The following is a 12,519-nucleotide window of genomic DNA, read 5'->3' on the forward strand; positions in this document are numbered from 1 at the left end:
TTGGATATAAGTAATGTAAAATACAAAATATTCACCAAAAGATATTTTTTTCTCCCGTAAAGAACACACAAGCTAATTTTATTTGTTCTAAAGACAAGAAGGTGGTGGACACACTAAAACTGGGAACATGACAGAACACTTAAGAAAAGTCAGATATTCGGATTGCTCATAGGGATGTATCTTGCACTGGAACAGCTACAGGCAAATCTTTGGTTACTGAGGAAGTTCTTAGTTAAAAAATATGAAAGTGTTTAGTATTTAAATACTAACTCGAGAGGTTAGAAAATAAGAAGTTTTTGGATTTTTTTAATCCTTAACCACAGCAGCTAATGCCTCTCTATTAGTATGTTGGTACAGGAGTAGTTCCAGGAAGAAAGAACCTTTTTTTGCTTTCAGTTGAGCTAGTCAGTCCAAATATCTAGAGACCTCAATATCTTATATATTATTTGAACATGGTCTATCAGATGTTCTTTACGTGTGAAGTACTTGTTCTGCTTTTAAATTTCATCATATAAATATAATCCATAGAAAAATAGACTATAGCAATTCATTTATTTGTACTCAAACCACTGAACTACATAGCTATTAAATAAGATTTTTCTTCACAGAAATTCCCAAATATATAATCTAGTGGAACTCACAAATTAATCAATGTAAAAGGAATAAATACCTTTTTTAATATTAACCATTATTAACTTGGGTAAAACAAAACACTGGCAAAGGATAGGTATAGGATAAATCGGTGTGAAATTGCATTAGTAAAATTATACATTGTAGTTGCAATGTCTACATATTTGTCATTCTTAAGAATTTTTTTCCTCTGACCTAAAATCTGGCATAAGTTATCATAATAGGGAGAATATTTTATCAACATTGGGAGAACCATTATTGTAGGTGGTTTATTTGCAGCCTACTCTAGAACTAACACTTTTTCACTTTTTTTTGCTCTTATATCTAAATATAACTTTTTCCATTACTTATTTCTTCAGTCTGATAATTCATTGTGGGGATCAATTTTGTGTGTGTAATAATGGATAATAAGTAAGGCTGCGAGTCTGTCACGGAAGTCACAGATTCCGTGACTTTCCGAGACTTCTGCAGCGGGTGGTGCTGGCTCAGGGGCAGCCCAAGCCATGCAGCCCCTGGGCCAGCAACAGCAGTTTGGGTGTGTGGGAGGGGGGTCAGGACTAGGGACACGGGGTTGGAGGTGTGGGGGAGTGCTTACCTGGGCTATGGAGCTCCCCGGCTCCCACTGGCATTGCCCTGCAGCTCCAAGGCTGTGGGGAGGGTGTCTCCATGCTGCCTGCGCCCAAAGGGCCTGCCCCTGTAGCTCCAATTGCCTGCTGTTCCCGGCCAATGACAGCAGCGGCAGCCAGCGCTTGTGGCAGGAGCAGCGGTACCCCTTCCTTGACCCCTCTGCCGCTAGTTGCCGCAGGGATGGGGAGCAGTGTAGGAAGCCCCTGCCAACCCTCCTCCCCAGCACCAGCAGGATCCCGGGCTACCCCCCCCAGCACCCATGTTGCCCCCGACTGCCCCCCCATGACTAAAACGTAGCCTTAATAATAAGTTAATAAAAATGAAATAGGCTTTTAGTATGTAATATAAGAAATATAAGCAATATTCAAAAGATTGTTATTTTCTGATCTTAGGGTTCATATCTGGTTGAATTTTTCTGTGGATGTTCAGTTTTAGTTAAGTCAAAAAGCAAAATATTGGCACCAGACTGTACTTTTGAAGCACATTACATTCTACAAAGCTGCTTTTTCATTTCTGTTGCTGAAATTTTGTTCATAGACTGTAAAAGATACAAATAGATGTGGATTAATATTTTTCTTATTAAAGAAACAAATTAATTGAATTACAAACATTTAGTAAATTACAGTAGTATGATCCCCACATGACTTCCATTATCATTAATGAGAGTCATGTGGGAAGTCCTCTGGCAACACTGAAAAAAAAATTACTCTTCAAGACGTATGGTGCCAAAAGCGATGAGGTTAACAGTGTTTTCAGTCATCTGGGTTCAGTGGGGCATCCCTTTCATTTTTTTCTTGTCATGTCTAGGTGTTGAAGAATACTAAACTGAATATATCTTTGCTTTTGTCACTTTGTGCTAGCATCCTAAGGGGGAGTGACTAACTAGCAATACTTTGGATTTTTTTATTACGTGATGCATTTATTTGTGTTGGTGTGTGTATCTAGGTACATGTACTTCCATGTTTGATTTCCAAAGAAATTAAATAAACTTCAATTTACAAAACACTATGTACTTCTGCAATGTTGTCAGATAATTACTTAACTTATTAAATATTTAATACTTAATTTCATCTTGACTTCCTTAAATTAAATGACTCAAAAGATCCTCTCTTAGGCAAGAGGTACATACTCCAGAACCAATCCATCATCTTCACAAACCTCTTATGTGTCTCCAGAGTAACAGCCGTGTTCTTCTACACTTTCCACACTATGCATCCGATGAAGTGAGCTGTAGCTCACGAAAGCTTATGCTCAAATAAATTGGTTAGTCTCTAAGGTGCCACAAGTACTCCTTTTCTTTGTGTCTCCATGATTCATAATTTTGTCATGCTTGTTTCTGATGTCTACAAATTTAACAGTTTCCACTGCCACAACCTTGTAGTTTTTCATTGCATGGATTCCATTTCTGCTGAAATCTGGACCATTTCTTTGTCTTTTTTTGCATTGGGTTTCTAAGTCCTATTTCTTAAGATTTCAGCCGGCCCAGAATGTTGCGTGTACGATATACCATGATCACACCAACCTAATCCTATATGAACTGACCTGGATTCCCAAGATCTAGTTTATAATTGCTCTCTTTGTTTTAAAACCTTCCATGTTGCTTTTTTACTCTTATTTTTTAGTACTACCTCCTATCTGTTGTTTCATGCCACTGCTGGTGAGAAAACTTTCCCCTCTGCCTCTCATGCCATCTGGAAGAACCTTCCTGAATCTCTCCATTTCATTTAAAAACTTGTCTGAAAATAGATCTCTTGTGGCTTAGACGTACCTCTTAATGCCTTTCTGCTTCTCCTTTTTATTACCTAGAAGAGGAAAAGATTTGTCTGAGAACAGTCAGTTAAAAAGCCAGGAACCTATTATAAGTGCCTCAGAAGTCAACAGTATTGTGTCCTAGATCAATGTGAACAAAGGCAAAGCAAAAGCATATGCAGTTGTGTTTCCTGAATAAGAGATACTTGGATCTTACTTAGTGCCTTCCATCCAATCTCAAAACACTTTACAAGATTATGAATTATGTTGACTTAACAATTGGCTGAGCAGATTCTAAGGCCAGAAGGGACAATTATAATCATCTAATCTGAAGTCCTATATAACACGAGCCATAGACTTTTCCCAAAATAATTCCTAGAGCATATCTTTTAGAAAAACATCCAGTCTTGATTTTAAAATTCTCAGTGCTGGAGAATCCATCACGATCCTTGGTAAATGGTTTCAGTTGTTAATTACTCTACCCATTACAACTTTATGCTTTATTCCTGGTCTGAGTTTGAGAGTAACCATTTTAAAATTCTTTCCCAAAATGAAGTCTTCCAGATATTGGAAGAGAACATGGTAATACATATATTGACTGTCTTCGTCAGCCTTAAGATTTATTATCTCCTGAGATAAAAGAAAACAAAACAAACAAAATCAATATTTGTGTTTTTGTTTTGCTTCTGGTCAAACTTTGATCAGCTGAACAAAAGCCAGTATCTGCTTTTTACTGACATGGGTAAAATTTTCTGTGAAGGACATTATACAAAATAAAGCTAAATTGTCTTTATAAATAAGGTGTGATGTAACTTATCAAATGTAAATATTTCATTTTTGCATAGCAAATAAAATCAGAGGCTTTTCTACAGAATCATGTGCAGTAACATTAATAGTTAAAATAGTGAATGTTGTTGTATAAAGTCATAGAGTACTTATGAAAAAATTGACATTTATCAGTGTGCATCTCTGACCAATAGGTCTCTGATTCTGCAAATGCTTGTGTGTTTTGTATTTAACTACAAGCTTATATTCAAGAGTTTCCAGGATTGGGGCCTAAAACTATACATACCGAACACTGAATATACACTTAAAGCCATGATTTCCACACAGGCAGCCTGTGACTTGCTGCGGAGAATAATACGCATCTTGTATCTAAGTAAGAGACTTCAAGGACAGCTGCAAGGAGGAAGCAGAGAAATAACAAAAGCTGCCCAGAGTCTCAATGAACTTGGTGAGTCCTCTTAGTTATTTTAGTGGCATTTAAGTTTCTGCTCATGAGAAGTGCAGTTTTAGTTTTTGATTTTTTTTTTTTAAAAGATGAAATTAAAGAATTGTCTATTTCCTGATCTGAATGAGAGACCAAGGGTATGTTTACACTGCAATGTAACCCCTAGGTTAGTAGAACTCGAGTTAGCAAACTCTGTGTTTATTAATTTAGGGATTGAGCATCTACACTCACTTGCAACCCTAGATTAGGAATTGTTGAGCCCTGGGTCACAACCTTGGGCTCCCACGTCTACACTGCATTATGGGGGCCCAAATCTAACTGCACATATCACAGACTTCCTAGCACCCTCCCAGAATGTGGCAGCTCTAGGCCTTTGTTGATGGTGCAGTGTGGGAAAATTTGACTATCCAAAGGACAAAGAAAGTTGGCGTGTGGGATACTTTTGGCGACTTCCCAGAGCACAAGTCCAGTGGGGCTGTGTCTACGCTGCAAATAGAGCTTGAACCCTAGGTCCCAGCTTGACTCAGGGTTGAACCCTTCACCCCCATGAGGTTCTAGGACCTGGGTCAGAGCCCTGGAGCGTGATTTGTGTGTAGACAGAAGGAGTGTTAGGCTTGAGCCTGAGTTTGAACTTGGGCTTATGCTGTAAAGTAGACATACATTTTTCATGAGGCTTACCTAGATACAGTTGACTAATTACAAGAGAAATCCTCTAATAATAAGTTACATGTTGGGCAAAGACTTACTTAGAGTAGCTAATTTCATATCAACCTGTGACTACATGGAATACCTGCAGAGAGAGAAGGTTATTTAGCAATAATAATGTTGGCTTTTGAAAGCCATTATTTCATTGGGTTTAGAGTACGTCATATTTTGAATTAAATGTATTTTGTTTCTTTAAAAAAAAATTAGCCAAACCTGTGGCCTTTCAGAAAGTCATTTTAATCTCTCAGATCTCAGTAATAGCTGCTGTATACAAAATCTTAGCAGCTGTTATTTCTTCTTGGATTTAATGGTATGTAAATGCCATCTTCTAAAAATAGAATATGGGAGGACTGAACAATTAAACATTCAGAATTATCCTAAGGTTTGTTGTGCATATTTGTCATTGCTGATCTTTTCATACTCTGTAATCAAAAATTATTAGATAATCATTGTCTTTTTATAATTAACAGATGCTGTTGTGCAAATGAGTCTATATTTATTTATTTATTTATTTATTTATTTTATTAGAACAATTGGATGAAAATGTTTAAGTATCAGCCATAATGTTCTAAGTTAGAATAGTGAAGAGTACAAACCCATTAGCTTGCCAATGCATCTTTTGTTTTAACCAGGTCGTAAGCAAAGTAACTAATTCAAGTAGTTAGTGCGATTAATTTGAATGCAATAATTAGTTAAATTGAATGTTAGTTAAATTTAGCTTTCAAAAGTTTTTTTAATTTACAGTGGTTTATACCATCTGAGTATTAGCCTTATACTTTTTTTAAGGCTCTCTATCTGTATCACTCACTATCTTTCTATACCACTTTAAGTGATGTGCAAGACCTTGTCAAAGGACTTTCAGAAATCTAAATAATAAATACATAAATAATAAAGGTTTCAGAGTAACAGCCGTGCTAGTCTGTATTCGCAAAAAGAAAAGGATTACTTGTGGCACCTTAGGGCTGTAGCTCACGAAAGCTTATGCTCAAATAAATTGGTTAGTCTCTAAGATGCCGCATAAATAATAAATACATTCATGTAGGTGTCACTGGTCTCATATTTAATGTTGAAAAACTACTATCTTTTTCTAATGCTTACGAAGGTCTATTAATACATTTTCTCTAAGTGTGGTAACTTGAATTTTGTGCTCTGGTTAAGTACTATGAGTCTCACTGCTACCAGACAGAGGGTGGAATCCTGGCACCGTTGAAATCAATGTCAAAACTCCCCTTGACTTCAATAGAGCCAGGATTTCACTCCAAGTGCTTGCTATAGTGAGCATTTGCAGATCTGAGTCCTTAGATACTAAATATACCCATAGGCTTTTCTGACCATTTCTGTGTTTTAGCATTTACAGAACATTGATTTAATGTTTTTTACTTAATTCAAACTAACAACTGTACCACTGAATTTGTGACCAGATGTCTCCTTTTATGGAAGTTTTTAGCTGGTCTTGATTTAAAGATCATTACTCAGTGGGAGGAAAAAATAACATAGTAATAAAAGCAAGTTCTAAATGTTAGGTGGAGATGTTTTAAAAAAAATTCCTACTTTGTCAGAGGAAAAACACAAATCATTTTTTTTCTCTTAGAAGGATTTTATTAAGGTGGTGGTATTCCACAGCGCTTCAAAGCATTGCAAAGACCTATTAGGAGATGTATAGTTTTAGTCTGGAGATGTCAGTAGCAACTACGTATTTAAAGTTGTATTGAGATTTTTCACTTAAAACAGGTCTAAAACCTCTCTTTCACACTTGAATGACTACATTTAGTCTCAAAATTTGGCACAATAAACTCTTTATATGATAACAGAATTTTCTACGTAACTTCAAAAGTAAAGCATTTACTATCTTTTTGTGGCAGAAACATTAAAAATGCTCCCTTTTTTTGAAACATTTTCTGTTTCTTCTAACATTTCTTTGTGATTATTTAGTTACAGCAACCCAATCAGATGTTATGCTGAAACTGGATGAAAAAAGATCTTAAGTTAAAATAGCATAATATATATGTGTGTGTGTGTGTGTGTGTCATTTTTCATTACCAGTTTGTGTGCACAGATTGATTCTCTAGATATCTACAAAATACTAAATTCCCTGTAATATGTATCTGCATGTAGAAATTACTATATTGGATCAGACCAGTGGCCCAGTAGCAGATAAGAGAGGTGTAAAAAAAGCCAAAATGGACAGCTATTGAATAACTTGCCAATGAATGTGGTGTTTATTTTTAATCTCGTCAATTATTTTATTCCCTAATGCATAAGGATTTATCTCTCTTGTTATTTTAAAAATATATGTAACTGATGTTCTCATTATCCATATTAATGTCTAATCATTTTTTGACTCTATTAAACTCTTGGGCTCAGTGTTATTTTATCATATTTATCTCTCTATTATGTAAATACTGAATTTGTCTGTTTAATTGCATATGTATGTAATACTTACTCTCCTCAAGAGGGGGGAGAGGGGATAGTGACCTCACTTTATACACATTTGCTAGTTGGCCTGGATGAGCAAGTGGGGAGCACATGCTGAACCCTTGCAAAAGGTATAGCAGGAGCTGCTCTCACCCGCACTTGGCCTGCTCTGGTTGGTTGATTTTATTATTTAGACTTCTGTTCTGAAAGGCCTTTGGCAAGCTCTTGCACAAGAGGTTCCGAAATGGTCATTAGGTGAGAGGCAAACTATTGTCATCAATCAAGAACTGGGTAAGAGACAGAAGGCTACTGATAGGATTAAGTGGTTAATTTTCAAAATAGCAAAAGGTTAACAACAGGGTACCCCTATGTTCTCATCTAGGTCTAATTTTAATATTGTAATTTATTAATAATCTGGAGGGGGGTGGCAAGTAGTGGGGTAATAATTTACAGATTATAGTTACTTAAATTAGTTAAATTAGAGAGGACTGTGAGAAACTTCAGAGATCTAACCAAGCTAGGTGAATGTGTGGTGTGATGGCTGGCGAAGTTCAAGTGTTGATGAGAAATACAAAGTAATGCACATTGGAGAGAAAAAATCATATGTTTCTAGATGCTTCTCCAGTGCTTCTGCCAGGCACAGTGCCTTGAGGAGCTTCTTCTGATGTGGAGCACTATTGCATTGGCCATGAAGCTGTAGCCTTACAGCCACAATCATTGTCTGCATGTCATACAGTAATACAAATCGTGCATAGGCACAAGAGGGCAGAATTAGTTCTATAAGAAAATTAACTGTTTTTTCACTTTTGTGCTTGTAGAATATTAATAATAATTCTAAGGTAACTTTTTTTTTGTGGCCCATATGTTCCCCTCCTTTGCAAAAACACATGAAGTAGAACATAAACTAATTTACAAACTCTTCAGCTCTTTCAGAGCTACAAAACCTTTGAATTCTCTCTTGACTGAGGCGCCAACCCCTGTCCCAGGCTAGGGGCCTGCTTTCTATGCAGTTGGTCAGATATGTGAACGTTTTGCAAAAGAGAACATTCACACTTTCCAAACAGCCCCTCTGTGGCTTTTTCTAGGATTTTCCTTCCCACAGCACAACACTAGGTGTCTTAGTACTGGTGTTTATCATTTGATTCAGCAATGTTTTCCTGTTGAGAACAGGAACCAATGCAAAAGAGAGAATGGAGGAAAAAAGGAAAATGAAGTGTTTTTAATCAGTTCATATTTAAGAATACTTTCTGCACAAGATGTGGAGTCCTAATCTTATATTCCAGGTTTATTTTATATCTGTGGGTCAGCATGGTTTTGTTCAACAATTTATCATCATGGTATTTGAACAAGTCTTATTACAAAGCTTTATAAAGGATAGCCTCTCTGCTTCTAGCTGGACAGGATTTACTACCATGGGCTAGGGAAGTTCATGGGAAAAATATCAATGTCCTAGTGAAAGAAGTTCCAAGTTGTAGTTGTATAAGCAGTGCGGACAGCTACTCCTACAAAACCAGGCCCTGTGACAACTTCTAGCTGTGATTCAATGCAGAAAAAAATAAAAAGACATGTACACTAAATAAATTCTGTAAGAGGATCAATTGCTTTACTGGGAATAAACATACAACTTTGAAATTAGAAATTTTTGAAGATATGCAGAGTCAGTAGAGCACAAAATACTTCTTGTTACTGAGGGAATACAAATATAAAATAAAAATAATTTACCTAAGCAATAGTATTATCATTGGGAAAGAAAACCTTCCTGTGCATGAACAGTGATATATAGGTTGTTTGGTTTTTAAATTAAACTGCTTGATGTTAAATTTACTGCAGGGAAGTTGGGTCTCTGGGAGCCATGGCTAATGACATGCTGGAGTCTTTGACTATTGTGATTAGAAAATTAAATTGAAAAGGCACAGGCCTTTCCTTATCGCTCTTGCAGATAAAATCATAGATAAAGAAACTCCTGAAAGACCTTCCGCTTTAGTTCACCTCTCTGACCCAAGTACTTTTTGTTCCAAGCACTCATTATGTGATTAACATTCAAATTAACTCCAGAATAGGTTGCCATGTTGTTTCCATTTTGCAAAAATGTAATACCCGCAAACTATGTCATTAGGCTAAGCAATATTAATTATAGGGGAGGGTGGCACTGGACAGCTGAAATCAAATGCCATACTTCTAAATTCCTTTGCACTGCTTGCAGGTTAGTTTTTCAGTTCTCAGGCAGCTGACTTCACTGGTATTTGAAAAAATACCAAATTACTTTGCAAAATCTAAATGTTTTTGGGGATGGTGATGAATAATATTTTGTTTGTCCATACATGAAGTACTGCTTGTCAGTATTCAAGTAACACATGAATAATTAAGACCTAAATTGTTGTATTAGTTACATATAGCAACTTAATTTATCAGTGTGCTTTCATACTTAGGTCTGGTCTACACTAAGACGTTATGCTGGTATAACTACATTGCTCAGGGATATGAAAAATCCACACCCCCAAGTGACACAGTTAAACTGACCTGACCCCTGGTGTAGACCGCATTAGGTCAACGGGAGAATTCACCCATTGACCCTAGCTTCTGCCTCTTGGGGAGGTGGATTATGTATGCTTATGGGAGAACCCTTCCTGTCAGCGTAAGTAGTGCCTTCACTGAAGCACTACAGTGACACAACTGCAGTAGTATTTTAAGTGTAAACAAACCTTCAGTTAGTATACTTAGCTCCCACTTCTGGCTCTGGCCTTCTGACTCTGACCCTTGCTTCCATTTCCCTGCGCTAGGCGCTTGCTCCGGCCACTAGGCCAGACTGCCCACAGCTCCATCCCTAAAAGATTGTGATATCTATTTTTCACAGGATTAAGTTTTTAGTTCTCAAAGATGCTCTAATAATTTGATTGTTCGCTAAAATCCAGTGTATTCATAGGGTTTTATTCCCAAATATGAAGACCTCATCAGAGGGCTGTATTATGTAAATTTTAAGACATGATTTAATAGTCTGTTTTGTTACTCTAAAAAGGTTGAATCTTAATGGTTATATTGTTGTAATGCCTTAATGTCCAATTTGCAGAACATGTCAGAAGTTAATATTGTATACAGTGCATTTAAAAGGGCATTCAATGTATCGTGTACAGTATTTTTAGTTGTTGCCCTCTGGTTGTAAATCTAATGAAGACTACTGTTGTGTATTTTCCCACTTTTTGTGGGAAGAAGGGTTTCTTATTTCCCTCCTGCCCCCTTTCTTCTCCTCTTGTTCCCTGTCTTACTGGAAAACTCTGGCTCTGCAGCCTCTATGCTGCCTCCTTCTCTGACCCCAGATGCTGCTACTTCATTATTATTTATTTGTATTACCATATAGTAACTAGCAGCCCCAGTCATGGACCAAGACCCCATTGTATTAGATGCTGTACAAACAGAACAAAATCTGGAGCTTCAGAAATCACACCGCTGATTCACGTGTGACCGTAATGAAGACTTCAGCAAGGAAATGGTAACAGAAATGAACAGACAAATACTAGAAAAGAAGAGGGTGGCAATGGGTTGTAAAGATATCTTCAAGTTGAGGTGAGATTGGTGAGACCAGTAATGGAGAGCTTCACTGGTACTGCAGTCACAGCTTATGTTAGGTTGCATTTAAATTTTGTTGTGTGCTACCTGTGTTATCATATGCTAGTAGTGCTTGTATCTGCAGGACCTTCAGTCCCTGCGGGAAAGTATGATAGCATATCCACTTCCTAACAACACCCTTTAGTGACTGTAGTAATAGCTTAGATGTACTTCAGCAGTGGTTCCAGTGATGTGTGGCCTTCAAAGCAAATGAAGGCGAAAACTGGGGCATTGTAGGGGACTGAAACAGAGGAGCTGGGAATGATGCAGTAGAAATGAGGAGCAGAGAAAGTGGTGGAAATACAGGACATAGAGAAGAAATTCACACTATTAAATAGCTTAATTTCAAGGGCGCAGCAGGTTTTATGAGTTTCTTTTGACTACTGATCGAACATAGTGAATGTAATTGAATATATAGCTAAAGAAATTCAGAAGTAAAACTTCTGTCCTTATAATTATCAAATTACCCTCTCGCTGTTTTTTTAAAGAATCTTTATCTGATAGACAAACATGATATAATACCCCTGTTTCTGTTTCTGCGTTTCTGCTAATGAATGCCTAGTCTCTATGAGGATTATTGTATCCCAGATGGCATATGAAATTGGCTCTTGTTATAGTTTTATCCCGTGATTTTTCTAAAACAGTGTTTGAGTGTAAGTGTTTTTATGCTTGGCAGCTGGACAACCATATTCACACTGGAGAGTGTCAAAGGATTTGAAAGAACCATTAATATAAATATTCCCCAAGATGTGGATGCCCATGTTTAACCAGATAAGATGAGTAGTACTTCAATTACTAGAATCTTCAAAGTGGCTTAGAGCCAGAGTTGTGGTTGTAGGATCTAACTAGGGATCTCTGTGAATGATTTTTGAGTCCATGGACAAGATATTTTGCAACTAGATAGTCACAGTGATTTTATAAATCTTTATCATTATGGATATAAGGTGAAGAGGTGAGTCTCAATTTTAGTCTAAGAATGGAAGATTTATCTTTTGTCAAGAGCTGAAGGCATTGTACAAGCTCTAAAGTGTCAAAATTTTAAATCCAGAACTTTCCAGGTCAGTTGGGGTAAACCAGACCTACATGCGACAAAGGAGATAGAAGGAATTAAGACTGTAGCTCTGTGCAGGAAGAGAGGACACAGGAAAGAGAAGAAAAGGAAAGGGATTATCCCCAGATTGTAAATGGAGGTTAATTGTAAACCTTTAAAAATCATTTTTAAAAGAATATTTTTAAATTTTGTAAGTTGCCAATAAGCTGTAACAAACAAGATCAGTAGGGAAAAGTCTGAAACAATTCCTCAGAACTCTTAATTTTCAAAATAACTAAACAGAAACCATTATCAACTGAAAGAGAGGAGTGGGTGGCTGTGTGTGTGTTGTGGAGGACAGGCATTAAGATGATTGTACTTGGAATAATTGATGAAAATGTGGACATTGACCTGGACAATGTTGTGTTTTATAATTAGGGCCCTACCAAATTTCTGGACATGAAAAAATGAGTCATGGACTGTGAAATTTGATCTTCCCTGTGAAATCTGGGGGAGGGGAAGCCTAATG

General features: G+C 36.9%; 1 protein-coding gene across 2 annotated transcripts in view; it reads left to right on the forward strand.

Annotated features, from left to right (window-relative positions):
* Positions 1-12,519, forward strand: part of COG5 (component of oligomeric golgi complex 5) — a 301,746-nt gene that overhangs the window by 22,635 nt on the left and 266,592 nt on the right. For both annotated transcript variants that reach the window (XM_084641140.1, XM_084641141.1), the window contains exon 6: positions 4,120-4,240. In XM_084641140.1, coding sequence (XP_084497266.1) covers positions 4,120-4,240 — 121 coding nt within the window. The remainder of the gene's footprint in view (positions 1-4,119; positions 4,241-12,519) is intronic.

Source organism: Lepidochelys olivacea (genome assembly GCF_965140295.1).
Source record: "Lepidochelys olivacea isolate rLepOli2 genome assembly, chromosome: 1".
Classification (NCBI taxonomy): Eukaryota; Metazoa; Chordata; order Testudines; family Cheloniidae; genus Lepidochelys; species Lepidochelys olivacea.